This window comes from Suricata suricatta, chromosome 12 (assembly GCF_006229205.1).
Source record: "Suricata suricatta isolate VVHF042 chromosome 12, meerkat_22Aug2017_6uvM2_HiC, whole genome shotgun sequence".
NCBI classification, from domain to species: Eukaryota; Metazoa; Chordata; class Mammalia; order Carnivora; family Herpestidae; genus Suricata; species Suricata suricatta.
Window position 1 is genome coordinate 95,199,468 of NC_043711.1, and position 16,409 is coordinate 95,215,876.

At 57.4% G+C, this 16,409-nt stretch overlaps 1 protein-coding gene across 9 annotated transcripts in view; it reads left to right on the top strand.

Moving 5' to 3' along the window:
* Positions 1-14,468, top strand: part of SLC9A8 (solute carrier family 9 member A8) — a 63,924-nt gene extending 49,456 nt beyond the window's left edge. For 2 of the 9 annotated variants that reach the window (XM_029918284.1, XM_029918285.1), the window contains 6 exons: positions 2,098-2,180; positions 4,783-4,894; positions 7,642-7,862; positions 8,706-8,852; positions 9,034-9,385; positions 9,713-9,804. In XM_029918284.1, coding sequence (XP_029774144.1) covers positions 2,098-2,180; positions 4,783-4,894; positions 7,642-7,862; positions 8,706-8,852; positions 9,034-9,357 — 887 coding nt within the window. In that variant the 3' untranslated portion in view covers positions 9,358-9,385; positions 9,713-9,804. Of the gene's footprint in view, positions 1-2,097; positions 2,181-4,782; positions 4,895-7,641; positions 7,863-8,705; positions 8,853-9,033; positions 9,386-9,712; positions 11,384-13,395 lie in introns of those variants that run through there. The other 7 variants (XM_029918287.1, XM_029918288.1, XR_003901276.1 and 4 more) reach the window with 6 other exon arrangements.
* Positions 14,469-16,409: the final 1,941 nt, after the last annotated feature.

Sequence of the window (16,409 nt, forward strand, 5' to 3'; positions counted from 1 at the left end):
GCCTGCCCACCGTCCAGCACTCGGCCACGCCCCGGCTTCGGAGGGGTGGCACAATTCCTCAGGGCCAGATACTGCACTCCCTGATCTTTTGTTCGTTACCCTGGCTTTCAGGCTCCATAATGTAAACCTAACTCCTGAGAGCTTTCAGGAACATTTGATGCCTACAATTTTAAGACTGAAAATAATGTGACTCGAATGTTTGTAATGTTTTAAAGTGACATTCCCAAAAATGTGTTCCTTGGCACTGGCACTGGTGAGGGTTAGGTGAGACAAGACTTCCCAGTCTGACAAGAGTCTGGAAAATCCTGGAGAAAATACAGTTTCAGCTCGTGAGCTGCAGGAGCATCGCGAGTTCCGAGGGGGAGGGGCCTGGGGGGTTCCGTGAGAGCTTTTCCCCACCCTGTCCACAGGCCCCTTTGCCCCTAAGCCGCTCAGAGGACGGGACTCGGAAGCTGGCGCCCTGACGCTGCCCCTGTGGGGTGGGGCCTGCTGGGAGGGCTCAGCACCCTGTGCCTGCTGCCTCCTCCCCGGGGTGTGGCCAGCTGCGAAGGGCACACCCTCCCTCAGCCCCTCCCTGCCAGCCTCTCTGGTATCCCCCTGGCGTCATCGCCAGCGTCCAGCGGGAGATGGGGGGGTATCTCGTTCCCAGGCATGGGTCCCGCGCGGTCATGTGCTAGGAGCAGAGGCTCCTCCCGCAGCCCAGGGGGCTCAGGTACCCAGAGGTCAGATGACTTGCCCACAAGGTCATGGTTAAGAAGTGATTCTGGAATCCAGGTCTGACTCTTCCTGGTCCAGGGGGCCTTTTTTCCACAACGTCCCACTCACAGAGTCCTAGTGAAGGACGCTGAGCCCGACTCTCACAGTCAAAGCAATAGGAAGCCAAACACCCATCTGTTTTGTACCCATCAGACTGGCAAATCTTAAGTTTGCTAATACCCACTTCCGCCATGGGCGTACGGACTGTGGGCCCCGTTGACAGGCGTGGGCACTGACGCCATCTTCTGTGGAGTCAGGGGAGCACCGGGCCGGGTTTCAGGGCTGTGTGGTCTTTGACCCCGCAATGCTCCCATCAGGAATTCAGCCTGGATATTTGTCATAACTGGTAATAGCGGAAATAGAAACAGCTTAAGTATCTGTTGGCGGAGGATTTGTTAAATTAGCTATGACCTACCAATACGATGGAATGTATGCTGCCAGGGAAAAGCATAACACAGATCTGAGTCTGTTCTAAATGGGCTGATTTGGAAAGAATCACAAAAATGTTTATGAGAAAAAAATTCAAGGAGAAGGGTGTAGATACCCTCCGGCTTGTGCACTTGTTTCAAAAAGATACACGTTTGGAGGAAAATCATGGCTGACGCATTTTAAAACAGCCTCTCTGTTGTATGACGTTCAGCTGTTTTAAAATACAGTCTTTGACTCCCTGATTATTGGACTGTTCTGGGGGACAGCCCAGGGTAAGTAGGGAGACTATGCCAGAAGTTCATACGTTGCTTTTTCTTGGGAACCACAAGTGCCTGCTTGTACAGACAGTGGGTGTCAGACTCTTTCTGACTTGCGGGGTGAAGCCAAGAGTTGGGAACACCCACCTTTCAGCGGACCCTGCGGGTGTGAGCCGTCTTCCAGACCCTGTGGCGGCATTAACTACGAGAAGTCAAGCATTTAGCTTTGTCCGCCCCGGCAAGGAAGTCCGCAGAGGGCCCGTTCCACGCTAGTTACGTGGTGTCTGCAGTCATTTGCTCTGAATTTTTGCCGCTAATGCAGCCATGACCCTTGCTGATCACAGGGTTCGGCAAATGGACAGGGTCACGCCTGTGCCGTCTTCCCCAGGTGGGAGAGCACTTACCTGCATGGGTCTGACAGCTGACCCACTGCCGGGGGCTTCTGAACACACACAGGCGGCGTGTGTGGGAGGGAAGACGGCGAGGCTCCAGGCACACGGCCTGCTCCCAGGACGGCGGCTGCGGGACTGTCCAGAAAACAAGCGGGTGTAACGTGGCCCCTGCTCCCCGGGAAATGTTCGCTTGCTTAACGCTTTAGTGCTGTGTTAGAAGGAAATCGTTGGGGCTGAATAATCCATTCTTTGGTTTGTTTCAGAAACATGTGTGTTTGCATTTCTTGGCCTGTCCATTTTTAGTTTCCCTCACAAGTTTGAAATTTCCTTTGTCATCTGGTGCATAGTAAGTATTTTCCTTGTTTTTTATTTAATTACTTATTTGTAGATCAGTAACCCCATGTTCTGGATTCATTTATGTAACTGTTAACTGTTCGAGGTCAACAGCTACATAAGACACCCTTCTGTTTAAAGTTCCTTTTGTTAAGAAATCACAAACATACAATCATAGGAAAAGGGGTGGAATTAAGTGAATGAATATCCCTGGGAATGAATTTTTCCTTTTTTTAAAATTGTAAATGGCCTTGCATGATACGGTCTTCTCTAAAAAGTACAAGTGTGTCTGTTTTCTCTGTTTGGTGGTGAAAGCAGATCTCAGGATTGAATACGTAATTGGTCATAACCACGTCAGAACATCACGCATAGAAACAAAAACCACGTGAAAAGATGTAGCTCAGTGTTCACAGTGGTTGTAGAACTGGGGATGATTTCTTTTTCTTTCCTGCCTTTTCTGGATGATTTATAATGCATGTATTTTCTTCCTGCTGTCATTTTCTTCCACTGTGTCCATGTTTGAACATGACCTTGGACACTGGTATAAAGTCAAGATTACCAGGCCCTGACCTCCCCGGAGGTTTGCCCAGAACCGTCGCCCTGGGCGATTCTTACCAGTGGACTCGGGGGCAGCAGGAGGAGACACATTAAAATACACCTTTAAAAATGGGAAAGAAAAGTTTAATCATTCACAGCAGAATAAAATGTTTTGGGGGGTGGGGTGGGGGAGAATAAATGTTTAGCATTGAAAACAAAGGTCCAGCCCCCTCTGGCGTCTGATGGAGGTGACATGAATGGCTGCTAACATGTGGGACCCGCTCCCGGGCCGGCCTCCCCTCGGTGTGAGCTCACCTCCCCCGGGCCCGCCTGCTGACTCACACTGTGACCCCTCGTTCAGTCTTGGTCGTCCTTTTAGAGCCACTGTGCATGTAAGAGCAGTGAGAGCGGCCCGTACGGTTGCTCAGGTATCATAATTCATCCTAGGCCGGCTCTTATTACCAGTGCCACATAACAACCCAGCTTCTGAGAGGCAGACTTCTTTGTAGCACTTTCACCTACCGTGTGCAAACCGGTGAGGCCTGCCTGTTTGGCATGGCGGGAAACTGAGGCACAGAGAAGCCAAAGAACCGTAAGGAAAAGGATGTTTCCCCTTGTAGCGCAGGTGCTTCCACTTCCCAGTCAGCAAGAGCTTGTTGCTCTTGTCACTTATCTGTCCTCCAAACTCAGGTTTCGGGACAAAGAGAAGAGCAGCAAAAGTCATTTACAGAAAGTGTAGCCATCTTCAGTGTGGTCACCGGGTAAAAGGGGCCGCATTTGGTCACACCTGAAACCCAAGCGTGGGAGTGAAAGATGAGATTTCAGCGGGTGACACAGGACATGGCCCTCTCGGCCGTGGACTGTGAGCAAAGGGACAATGGGGAGGTGGTCCGCAGGCTGTGCCCTCCCCGACACGCCGAGCACACAGGCACCTGGACTCTGCCGCTCCCGGAGGCGTCCCCGTGCTATCCAGGCGGGTCACCTTCCACTCGCTCAGCATAAGGGCACGGGCTGTCGGGGCTGAACCAGGTTTGGGACATGGCTCCACAGCTTCCTGCCTGGGTCAACTTGGACCAGTGCCTCACGCTCTCTCTGCCTCCATGTACTCGTGAAATGGAGACAGTAACTCCAGCTTCTTACGAATATTGCAGGGATCCAAAGTGAGCAAGATATAACGCATATAAAATGCTTAGCACAGTGTCTGACATTGAAACGTTAGTGAGTGGGAGCCATGATTATTAACTCAGCCATCCAAGGCACACAGTCCAAAGCACACTCAGTTAGTGCTTGTTGAAAGAATAAACTTAGAGCCTACCGAACATGCACGTGTAGATTGAATATGTTATTTTACATTAGTTTGGTGAGAACCAGATGAAAAAAAGAGAGAGCAAATTAATCATAGCACTAGGTATCCACTGAGGTCAGATTTAAACCTCATCTAAAGCTATATTATGTTAAGGCTGACATTGGAGATTGTTAGGAACAAAAAGCCATGGCAAGCAACTGGCCGGGCAGGGTGTGTGTGACCTCCTTCTAGAACACACCTACACCTTCCTTTTGCTTGGAGAGCAGCATTTATGAGCAGCATTACGTAGGCCCTTCTCATTGATCCCTCCTTTCCCTGAGGAGCAGGGCCCCGACGGGAGGCTAGGAACACCTGGTCTGTCCCTCCAGAGCTGGCCCCTTGGGAATGATTAGCGCAGGCCCGTCCCACGGCGGAGCCCCTTTGGCGGAGTGAGGCCGCCCCTAAATTAATCTCTGGATACTTCGGCATGGCCTCTTGCCATTCGTTCTGTTCTACTCTCATAACTAAAGCTGGCTTCTATACCTTGTTCGTCTCCTCTTTCTGGCCACGGAAATGTAGTGTACAAAGTGCTGTCCTTTTCCAGGGTCCTAGAAACCAGCGTCTGCCGCGACACGCCCCAGCTGGGTCTCTGCCTCGCACTGTCATTCATGTCTTTCATGGCCAAGGGGAAGGCTGGGTTTATTATGGGTGTGTCACAGATCTGTGTTAGCTTCAACAAGCTGCAGCTTGGAAGACCAGAGGTTTCTAAGACTTGGTTGGTTGTTATCCACAGGTCCTTGTACTGTTTGGCAGAGCGGTGAACATTTTCCCTCTTTCCTACCTCCTGAATTTCTTCCGTGATCATAAAATCACACCGAAGATGATGTTCATCATGTGGTTTAGTGGTAAGTCCCACGTTGAATGAACAGGCATTCGACAGTGGGTCGCATAGAGCACACGTCGGGTAGAGGGAGCACGTGGCTGTCGGCCAGAGCCCTCGGAAGACGAGCTCGGCTCGTGAGGCCGAAGCCCCGCACCCTCCTGCTTCGCAGGCGCAGCCGTGGCCCGGGCCCCTCACAGCCTCGGCGCCCGAGACCCACGGGGTGCACATCTGCTCCTCGCAGGAGGGAGCTCGGGCTCAAGGGCAAAGGCCTTGACTGGAATCCGGGGACGACAGGAGGCAGAGCCAGCACGTCCTGTCTGTCTGTCTGTCTCCTCTGGGCGGGCAGGGCGGCCCGGTGAGATGCAGGGCGCAGTGGCCACCCGCCTGCGAGCAGTGAGGGGTCACAAAAGGTCTACACGGCTTTGCAGTCCAGGCTGGGTCTGGGAGTTATTTTTCACAGAGAGCTGACTGGAACATTTGCGTTTCTGGGCAAATTCCTCTACATTTTAAAGGATGGGAAGGAGTTCATCTTTGGTACCTAATGAGCTGGATCCTTAGGCATCTTTGGTTTATTTTTGAGCAATATATCCAGTTCTTTGAACCTTATTTAAATTATATAATTAAAATATTCCATGTGGGTCAGGGCATAGCAACATGCTTTATAAGCGGTGTTTTGCTCAACAGCGTTATCTGTAATTTCTCACAGATTTCTCTCCTCTTTCAAAAGGCCTTTAAGGTGTGTGGGGGGGGGTATTATGTATGTATAGTGAGAGTGAGAGACACTTTTTTCTCAAAACTTTCTTGCCAGTGAGAAAAAAATTTGTTGTAAAGTAGCTGATTTCAGAGAACATCTAAGAGATGTACTGGGTATTTCCGCAGTCGCCTGAGCGCCCGGGAGAGGGGGCATGCGGAGAGGCCCCTGTGGGCGGGCGTGCTGCTTTCACCACTGAGGCTGTTGGCACCGGGGGTCTTCTGGGCCCTCCCCCCGCAGCTCTGCACCCTCTTTCCTGGATCCGCAACCTCTGTCTCTACTGGAACATCATCATTGAAACTCGAAGATTCTTCTCTTTGCCTGCAAAAACCCCGCAACTTCAACCAAAATCCACCCCCCCCCCCCCCCCGGTGCTTCCTGCCTCCCGTCACAGCCAGACCTCCTTAAGTGGGCTGTCCTTGCCTGTTTTCTCCACTCCCTCATCTCCTGTTCACAGGGCTGAACTTGACCTTGCCCAGGTAACTGGCGACCTTTTGCAGCCAGACCCGGTGGGCACTGGGCAGCCCTGGTCCACCTCAGCTCCATGGCTTTGAGCTCCTTCTTCCCACCGACCTGCTTTCCGCCTGCAGACCCTCTTCCCCGGGCCTCCAGGCCCTGCTCCTGGGCGCCCTCCTTTCCCTTGGGGTCTCCGCGGGCTCCCTCTCCTCCTGCAGCGACCCCTCAGCGTTGGCCTCCTCAGGACCCGCCGCAGATGTGCCGCTGCTCTTGCGTTCTCGCCAGTGCACTCCCAGAGCTGTCTGCTCTTGGAGCCTGCCTCCTGTGTCTACGGTCTCCCTCCATGCCATGGGGACACCTCGATCTCATTGACTAGGACTGAATTTACCTTCCTGCCCAGCCCGCTGCTTTTCCAGAATCCCCCTTCCGTGGAAGGCCATGTGTCTTACAACAGACGTGTGGCTAACTTCGTGTTTGCTGTGTCTACACCTGTCCTGTGCCAAGACATTGCATCCTCAGGCCACCAACCGGGCAGGCCCAGTTTTTAGTCCCCTGCGACAGGTTGAGAGGTTGAGTCGAGTCCCTTGCTTTAGCCCGAGAGGCCTGAGGGAAACAGGTGAACCCAGGAGCTAGACCCCAGACCACTCGTAGGACACCCCACCATCGTCCGTGCCCTTCCCTTTCTCGGCCAGCCCATCTCCTGCTTGCCCCTGTGGCCTCGAGCTTCTACCCTCCATGTCTCTCTTAATTCCGTCTCCCTGCCGTGTCCCCATCCTGGGGCTACACTGCTCCTGTGGTCAGACCCCCATCGCGCTGTCCTGCTCCATCCTCCTTGTCCGGGTCAGAACCTCCCCAGTGTGCCCCCGCCCATGCCCCCTTCTTGGGCACGCACTATCTCACAGGTCCTTGTCTGAGGTCTCCCCTCTGTGCGCACCAGGCCAGCCAGCAGCTGTTTCCTGGCTCAGTGCAGCCCCTCAGCCCAGCCAGCAGCCCTGCGGGGGCCACACCAGGAACGAAGGCGGGTAGAGGTCATGGTGCGGTTCCCAGCGGCCTCTGGCCAGCAGCAGAGCAGCCCGAGCCCATCGGGAGTTGTGCAAGGGCCGCATCTTCAGAAACCTGGGGCCACAGGCCACATCGCCTTCTTTGTGTGGCCCCGGGAGTGCACTGCTGTCTTACCTCGGTTCTGCCTCTGTGAGAGTTGGACCAGCTTTACTGGCGCTCCTGTGAAGGCCCAGCGAGATTGTGCATGCAGGGCCTGGCACACACACGGAATGTGTGCACTGGGCTGGACGAATCCTCACGCACGTGCACCGATGCTTCGTGGCCTGGATAGGTCACCTCCTCTGAGCTCATGGCCACCCTGTGAAGGGCAAGTGCAGTGCGCTCGGCCCCACTGCCCTGCAGCCTGCTTCTCTCGGGAGGAGCTCGCACTCCCCAGCGGGGGCTGTTAGGGTGTCCGACCACCGGGGCGACAGGGCCACGCGCAGAGCCCCGGAGCGCCTGGTCAGGGCCGCGGCTCCCTCCTCCCCGTGCGCCTGCCCTGACCCCTGCCCTGCCCGCAGGCCTGCGGGGCGCCATCCCCTACGCGCTGAGCCTGCACCTGGACCTGGAGCCCATGGAGAAGCGGCAGCTCATCGGCACCACCACCATCGTCATCGTGCTCTTCACCATCCTGCTGCTGGGCGGCAGCACCATGCCCCTCATCCGCCTGGTGGACATCGAGGACGCCAAGGCGCGCCGCAGGAGCAAGAAGGACGTCAACCTCAGCAAGACGGAGAAGATGGTGGGTGCCGCGCGGGCCCGGGTTGGGGACAGGGGCTCGGTCTCCAATGCAGCTGGAGAACGGGGAAATGAGACACGATTTGAGCAGCTCAGCGTGCGCGCACACGCAGAACCAGAATTTTGAGGGTGAGCCTGGGGGGCCCAGAGTTTTGTGGATCCACAAGCCCTCCCGGGGATTCCGATGTGGCCGGAGAGTGAGAACCACCAGCCACTGCCCACAGCATCCACGTGCCCACCCCACCCCTCCCGCCGCTACACTCACCCTGGGGGCCTCGGGTCACCCCTGTGGAGGGTGGGCCTGTTGGGGGCCTGGGGCGGGGCTGACCCAGATCCAGTGAGCCTGAGGGCCCCCCCCCCACACACAGCGGCTGCCGCGGCACTTGCTCTCGCTGCCCCGCAGCCCCCACCAGGTCGTCCCCCGCCTCCCACCCCCCACGCTGATGGACCCGGAGCCAAACCACAGCGAGGGAGCCGCAGGCAGAAGTGATCAAAGAGCCTCCCTTGCTGCTTGTTCGGGGCTGCAGGAACCTAGAACAGCAGTCCCCAGTCCTGCCTGCGCATTAGAACCAACCAAACCCCCGCCCACAGATAAATTCTGATCCCCTCGTAATTCTGGCTTATCTCCGGATATCCATCGTGTTTTTACAAACCTTGCCCCCTCCCTGTGGGCTCCCAGGAGGCGCTTTGCCGCCCACAGACACCCCGCAGTGATGCGGAAGCACAGGTCAGGCCGGGGTGCTGGTGGCCGGGACTGAAGGGCTGCGGGGTGCGCCGGGTGGTGCGGGGGCCCCAGGAAGACGCCAGCTGACGACCCTGGACCCCCGTCCCCCCGCCCCCACCGCAGGGCAACGCCATTGAGTCGGAGCACCTGTCCGAGCTCACAGAGGAGGAGTATGAAGCCCACTACGTCAGGCGGCAGGACCTCAAAGGCTTCGTGTGGCTGGACGCCAAGTACCTGAACCCCTTCTTCACGCGGCGGCTGACGCAGGAGGTGGGACACTGGCCCGCACCCCGCAGCTGAGGGTCCCTCACCTCCCTCCCTCGGGACCCGCGGTGGCCAGGAGCGGGTGGGCGGCGGGCCCTCTGCCCAGGCCAGCGCCCGCCGTTTCCTTCACTGCCCTGTGTAGCGCTCATTTAGTAACAGACTTGTTAACACTTTGGTTTTCCTGGAGGACAGACTCCGGACATCGATCGGCTATCGAATCCGAGCTGAAAATCTCAAACATGCCGGGGCCTCGGGCATTGGCCTGGGGCTCTTGTTCCATCCCCCTGGGCACGGCCGTCCTCCGGGCGGCAGTGAGGGACAGTCTCACAGGGACCAGTGGGCCTGCTTTGGCCCCACTTGGTTTCTGAGCCACTTTCCCGCCCCGGCGGTCACGGCCGCCGTCCACATGTGGGCACCTGCCAAGCCAGCTGCCGTCCCAGACGGTCATCACTGTAGCTGCGTCTCATCTTCCCGACATCGTGTGTCATGGCTGCAGCCGCCCTTGGACTAGACAGCTGGGGAGACTGAGGCCCAGAGAGGTGAGGTGGCCACCCGAGGTCACACAGCCGGTGCGTGGCAGAGGGGGAAGCACAGCCCAAGTGTGTCTGACTCCGGAAGCCACATGTCTTAACGTCACACCATCCCGCCTCTTACCCCCACTTCTGGGTGACACCCCGTTATCTTACCCTGCAGAGAAGAACCCCAGCTGGAGTTAGTCGATTAAGACTTAGAAATTGCCCGTGGCCATGTACTCTGCCTCCCATCTCTCCCACACCCCCATGAAGTACAAAGCAGCCCCCCCCCCAGCCCTAACCCTGACCTGACTAGACCCGCTGACAAGGGCTTGCTTGTGTCTTCTGCCCCAGGACCTCCACCATGGGCGCATCCAGATGAAAACCCTCACCAACAAGTGGTACGAGGAGGTGCGCCAGGGCCCCTCCGGCTCCGAGGACGATGAGCAGGAACTGCTGTGACGGAGCAGGGCCCCCCACAGCCCCTGGGACAGACACTCGGCCAGGGCCCCCGGTGCCGCTCACACTGGGCAGCCCCCTCAGGGTAGACAGAAGCAGGTCACGTGAAGCGAAGGCCATGGTCCTCTTAAACCCGGCGTCCCTGGCCCTCGGAGCCACAGGCCACCTCCCCAGGCCACAACAAGCGGGACCTCTGCTCTCGGTGTTGCCCCGGAGCCCACAGATGGGAGGGACCGCCTGTCCAGGTAAATTCTCCTTCTGCTTCTGCAGCCAGAGAGACACGTCATCCGTTGAGCTGCGGTGCGGGCGGAGAGAAGGGGCGCCGTGGAGCCCGGCCGGGACGGGGGGCGGCCAGGGAGCGCCCGCTTCCGGCTTCTGCCTCCCAGCCCCTGCCTGCGTCCCAGGAGCACCTGCCGCGCCCCGGATGGGTGTCTGTTCTAGCAGGGCGAGGAGCCTGCCATGTCACCTTGGTCATCGAGGCGCCTCCGGCCTCAGCAGCAGCAATTCTGACCAGAAGTGGTGGGTTCCGAAATCTGGAAAATGTCACACTCTCCCTTGTGATGTTGCTCACGCTCCTCGAGAAGGAAAAACTGAGTGAAAACCCCTTTACCTCTGGTTGGCACCTCATAGGCTGTCTCCCTGGGTGGCAGGCGGCCACTGCCCTTCTCTGGGAATGCTGTGAGTGTTTACACTGGCACGGGGCAGGGGCACGCGGGCCCTTCTCTAAAGCCCTATTAAAGCTGCAGCCTTGGGGTCTGGGGGGTGAGGGAGCCTATTTGGTGGGGCCAGAGCGCCCTCTGGAGGGAGAAGCTGGAGTCACAGGGCTTATGCGGGCCGGCATCTGCTATCTTCTAACTCCGATTAAATTCATGCACTTTTACAAAGTAGTGAGAGCCTAGCAATCACCTCCCTCACTCATGGGCCTTACTGGTCCACAGGCCCCATTTCCTGGGCTCCGTGCGGTCCGCCCACCGCCTGCCTGCTACCAGCTCCCTTCCCTTGCCCAGTTCTGGACCATCCCCGCCGGCCCAAGCACGGGCGCGGGGGCCAGAGCAGCAGTGCCCCGTTCGCCTCCCCTCTACCTCCACCCAGGGCTCGCTCACAGGCACGCACCCTGCCCTGTCCCCCTGGTCCTGTCCGCCGGGCTGTCTAGCGGGAGGAGCTGCCAATCACGTCCAGATGAAATAAGAGTCACTGACTTCCGTGTCTGCTCCTCCCCTGCCCTTCACCCCTCTGTGGGCGGTGGCAAATCCCGTGTGGCTCAGGGTCCCTGCCTTGGGACTCGGCACCCTCTGGGCTGGTTTAATTCATCATGTGCCGTCCTTGCTTCCCCGTGGCCTTGGGCCAGCACAGACCCTGGGCTGGCAGCACGCACGTTTGCATCTCTGCTGCCTCAGGCAGCAGGGCTCTGGAAGGACTGAACCCGCCAGGGCTGTGCTGCCCCGGCTGCCAGGCCAGGCCCCGCCCGAACCCCTTCCCCTTTCCCGGCAGAGTGAGGCCAGTCAGGCTGGGTGCACACGGTTTCCTTGTTATGCATGAAAAGTAAATCTGCACTTGATAGGGTTACAATATGGTCATTTCTCTGTTTGTAGTCTCCCACTTTCGCCCCGCAATTTAAGCCAAACAGGAGTATTTTACTCTACGTCGTACACCCTCACTGGAGGAGTAATGCCAATTCTGGTCTCTGTCATTTCCTATGTACTTTTGGTGGAAAAGTAAAAAAGGAGGTCACAGAGGGAGAGGACCTTGTCCACCCCTGGGGGGCCGTGGGCTGGGGTCTACAATAGAGTGTTCTCTCATTCCCCAGCCCATAAGCAATCTACCTTCTTTCTTGAAGTTCATGGTCTGAACTCTGAAGTGTAAGTTGCATTGCAAACTCAATAGTTTACCAGACAATTTAGTGGGGAGGGGCCTGTGAGTTCATAGATCACAGCAGTGAAAACAGGATCTTCTCTTTTTTTACGTCTTTATTTTTATTTTGAGAGACAGAGAGTGAGCAGGAGAGGGGCAGAGAGAGAGGGAGACACAGGATCTGAAGCAGTCTCCAGGCTCTGAGCTGTCAGCACAGAGCCCAACGCAGGGCTCAAACCCACAGACCGTGAGATCATGACCTGAGCCAAAGTCAGACGCTCAACCGACCGAGCCCCCCAGGCTCTTCTCAATTCAGACTGCCCCTTGTCACCAGGTCCTGTCTGGCCTCCCACTTTTACCAGAGTCCTGAAAATGACACTGAAGTAGAGAAGGGTCCCCAGGGTGGAAGATGGCTCAGTGGGCAGGAGGCATGGTTTGGGTCTCCCCTGCTCCTCTGCTGCCCCCTGCCGGCCAAGGGAGGTTTGGCAAGCCGGAGAGCATTCCCCGGGGAGGACAGGCGAGCCCCCTGTACCTCGGGTCTGTCTCCACCTTCGCCACATGCAGAGCTCGTGGAGATGGGTTTTCCTGGTGGGCTTTTACATTTATTTATCTTTGAGAGACAGAGTGAGACAGAGCACGCCTATGGGAAGGACCCTGATAGATTTTTTTTTAAGTGTCTTCGCCTGAGAATCAGAAGTTTGCTGCTGACTACCTTTAGCATACCTAATAATTCTATTTGGGGCAATAAATGCCCAGTCAATTAAAAAATATCCAGCGTAACTGCAATTTCCCACGGATTTATTTCCTTCTAGGTCTAGGCCATGGGACAGGGAAGCCGGTAGCACCTAGACAAGGTCATGCTTTAGGGTGAGGTGAAGGCTGTGAAGTCAGGGAGGGCCCCTGGGGAAGCTGGCAGTCAGCTGGTTAGCCAGTGAACTTGGAAGACAAGTTTGCCCTGGGGAGCCGTGTGGCACAAGCCCCACCCCAGAGGCGCCCCCTCCTCCCCAGCAGGCCCAGCGATTTTGAACTCCTGGAATGAATCGCATAGGCTGTTGCCGTAGATCCCCTGGGTACAACCATACCCTGCAGCTTGGGTTAGAGTGAAAGGAGCTGGCCTGTGCGAGGTCCCCAGAGATCAGGTGTGCGGCCCGGCTAAGCCAGGGCCAGGAGAGGCTCCGCTCCACAGGCTGTGCTCACTCAGGCCAGCAACAGGACCGCACGGCTCCCGCGCCCAGGCCCGCTGCCTCTCTTCACAGTGGGAACGCTGGCCAGGCCCCACCTGATGTAAGGCCAAGGGCCAGGGCCCAGCCCACAATGGCCGTGGCTCCATAGTACCCTGTTGGGCCTGGGGAGGCCCTGGTGTGCCTGCGCATTCCTTTGTGAGCAGAGGAGCGTGGAAAGGTGGGCGAGAGGGATCCTCTCCATGAACCTGTGTCAGAGCAGCAAGACTCGGCCCCCCAGGGTCTCAGTTCCACATTCCCACGGGGGCCTGCACATTCGGCAGAGTCCTCGGCAGGGTGGCCGCAGCCGGGATCCCACTTCTGCTTTGGTGGGGAGACCGCGCGGGGCAGGGTGGTGGCCAGCTCCTCTGCAGCCGAGGACGTCAGAATCACAGGCCTTAGAACTGGTCTGATTCAAGTGCAAGGAAGAATCAATGACCTGCCATTAATTAGGATTTAGATGCAAAAGAGAGAGGAGGCACCCTGATCCTCCCCCATTCCCTCCAGAAGGCGCACCCGTTTCTACTGCTCCTGGACGTGTAGGAAACCAAATTGGAACTGTTCCCAAAACAGCAGCCAGAATCACTGAGAAGCTGCCGTGCCAGGAACCCGTCTCCAAGGCCCTGGGCCATGGGTTTGACATGACAGCACCCCTGTGCGGGGAGGACTTCACCTGAGGCAGAGCCGCGTGGCCATGCTCCCTCCCATTTAGGTTCCTGCTGTTGCTCCCGCAGATGGAGTCAGACGTTCAGGAACTTCTGTGGCTCTCGGCCACACGACAGAAGAAGGAAGATGTCACAGCTTCCTGTGGGCCGCCCCATTTTTTCACTCTTTCCCACCCCAGCCAACATGGTCCTGGGGGAGAGGGGGATACTTGGCCTTCCTCACCAGTGAGCCGGCCTCCCAGGCTGCTCTTGCCGACGGGCGCACATGGCTTTGGGGTGAAGGCCCCACATGCCCGTAGGAGCAGCCCGCGGGAGGCAGGCCGCGTGACTGGCCGGGGCCATGCAGATGGGCGCTCACAAGGGAAGGGCCGCCTGTCCCCTCCGTGGGCCTGCGCTCCCAGGAGCCTGCCGACCCCGTGAGCACATCCCTGCGCTCCCTCCTGGAAGCCTCAGGAACCGAGACAAGCCCGAAGGGTGCCAACCCCAGGCTTTATTTGATGTTTTCTCCAGTACAGGCCGGGCCAAGCTTGAGTTGTTCTCAAGGTTAATCAAAATTTTGAATTCTTGTAACTTTCTTTGTAAAAATGAAGGAATTGTTAAAGTGCTGCTTTTTCATTTGTTCTGAGACCTTGGAAGGTGAGGCTTACTCTTTGTCCGACGCCGTGTAAGTTGTAAGAGGGGCATGTTAGGTCCTGGGTCCTGGGCATGTTAGGTCCTGGGTCCTGAGAAAGGCTTTGCTGCTCTTGATGGGGCCTCGGGCAGGGGAGGGGAAGGCAGGTCCGAGGCAGGGGTGCCTGGCGCTGCTGTGCAGCACCCCTGCCTCATCTCACTGGACTCGTGAAAGAGTCTAGAAATGGATGGAAGACACGCATGTCACTGGATACGTACGTAGGAATAAAAATGACTGCTGCTGAATCAGCCGGCTTCCGTGTTTGTGTTCAGGTGGCTTTGCAAATACATGGACTCAGCTGGGTCACCTGGGTCACCGTCCCTGAACTCCGGGGCTGGCAGCAGGTGCGCTGCCCGTGCAGGGTGGTGGCCTTTGCATCAGGCAGACCAGGCCTGATTCCTGCCGCCAGGCCTTAGTGAGGATCCCGCGAGGCTGCCCCCCACCCCCACTGCTTCTCCCCTCAGGTGCCCCGGGCTCCCCGGGCTGGTGGCCTCCTGCTGCCTGGGGTGGCAGGTCCGCCCCCACGGGCCTCTAGCAGCGGTGAAGCCCGGAACACGAGGGTCCATCCTGCCGGTTCCGGACCCGCACAGCTGCAGGAGGCTCTGGTGGAAGGTGGTGGCGTTCTCTGGGAAGCCCCCTCGTACTTCCGAAAGGCGTCGAAGCCGCTTATGGTAACACTGCAGACAAAACACACATGGAACAGCGAACGCAGGCAGGGCGGCCGGTCCCGACCCCAGGCTGACCCCAGGCGTGGGCCTTAGTTCCTTCCAGCCGTGCAGTTTGCCCCGTTCCTGAGCCCCCCACCTGCAGCCAAAGAAGGAGGTGGATGAGCCACACCTGGGGCCCTACCTGCGGCAGGGAGGCTGAGCCCGGTGCCCAGACGCCTGCTGGAGGGGGAGGCGGGAGGCAAGGGCTGGTGTGAGGCACAGACGCCTTCCTTCATCAGCTCCCTTTTCTGCCTTTGATAGAGACCTGGGTTCAGGGAAAGATTTCTCTACATGATAAAACTTTGTGAATGTGAGGACAGGCGGCACCGGGATGATAATGACAGGGACCCTGGCAGAATCTTCTCGGCACAGCTGTCTGCACGGGAGGCTTCCAGCACTAAGCAGAGTGTCTGCGTGGACAAGAGCGTCCTGGTGGCAAGAGGAGAAAGGAGCCAAGCGGCACCTGCCACCGAGGGGCTGGCGTTCTTCGTTCTCACGCCCGCCCTCTCCCTCTTCACCCCTGGAGAAGCCCTCCGGATGGAGGGCAGCAAGCCAGCAATATTTTCCTTAGAGGCAGAAAAGGCTGGGCGAGGGCCATAATGCAACAGTGAGGGCTCCGTGACCCCGAACTCATCACTTGCAGCAGAAATAATCTTAACCGGTAAGTTCGTCAAGTGAGACAAGCAGATTCCAAAGCCATAATATATATTAGCCTTGAAAAATTAAATTAATGGTGTCTATACACAGGAAAAACTCTGGAAGGACAGGTGCCAGGCTTTTACTCGGGTTCTCTCTGAGCAGAAGGAGAACGGGTAACTTAAAAATCCGTATTGTTGGTCCGTATTTTCTGCCTTCGGAAAGCGCAGTTATGCAGCACGAAGGCGCGCACGCTCCACCTGCACGCTCCACGTGATTGCGGACGAGGCCACGCCTCCGGGCGCGCGGGGCACGCGCAGGGCCGGGAGAGAGCACGAGGGTGACCGGCAATCACGGTCCTGTGCGGAGAGTCCAGGACGGAGGAGTCACTCCGAAGAGCGTCTGGCAGTGCCTGGGAAACTTGAAGTCTCCGGTCCCCCTGCACCCAGCAACTCCCGCCCGGGCCCGGGAGAGCGGGGAGGGGCGGACGCCGCCCGAGGACCGGCCGACCCGCCTCCTGCTGCCCTGCCAGGGAGCGTGCTTTTGAACATCTTCCAGTGGCTGGAACGAGTTTCACAAGAATATTTCATGACATGAAAACTACAGGGAATTCAAATTTCAATGTCCATAAATAAAGCTTTGGGTTTTTTAGTTAAAAATTCATGGGGGGGGGCGCCTGGGTGGCTCACTTGGTTGAGCATCCGATGTTGGCTCAGGTCATGATCTCGCAGTTCATGGGTTTGAGGCCCGCATCAGGCTCCGTGCTGACCGCTCAGAGCCTGGAGCCTCCTTTGGATTCTCTCTCTCTCTCTCTCTCTCTCTCTCTCTCTCTCTCCCCCCCTC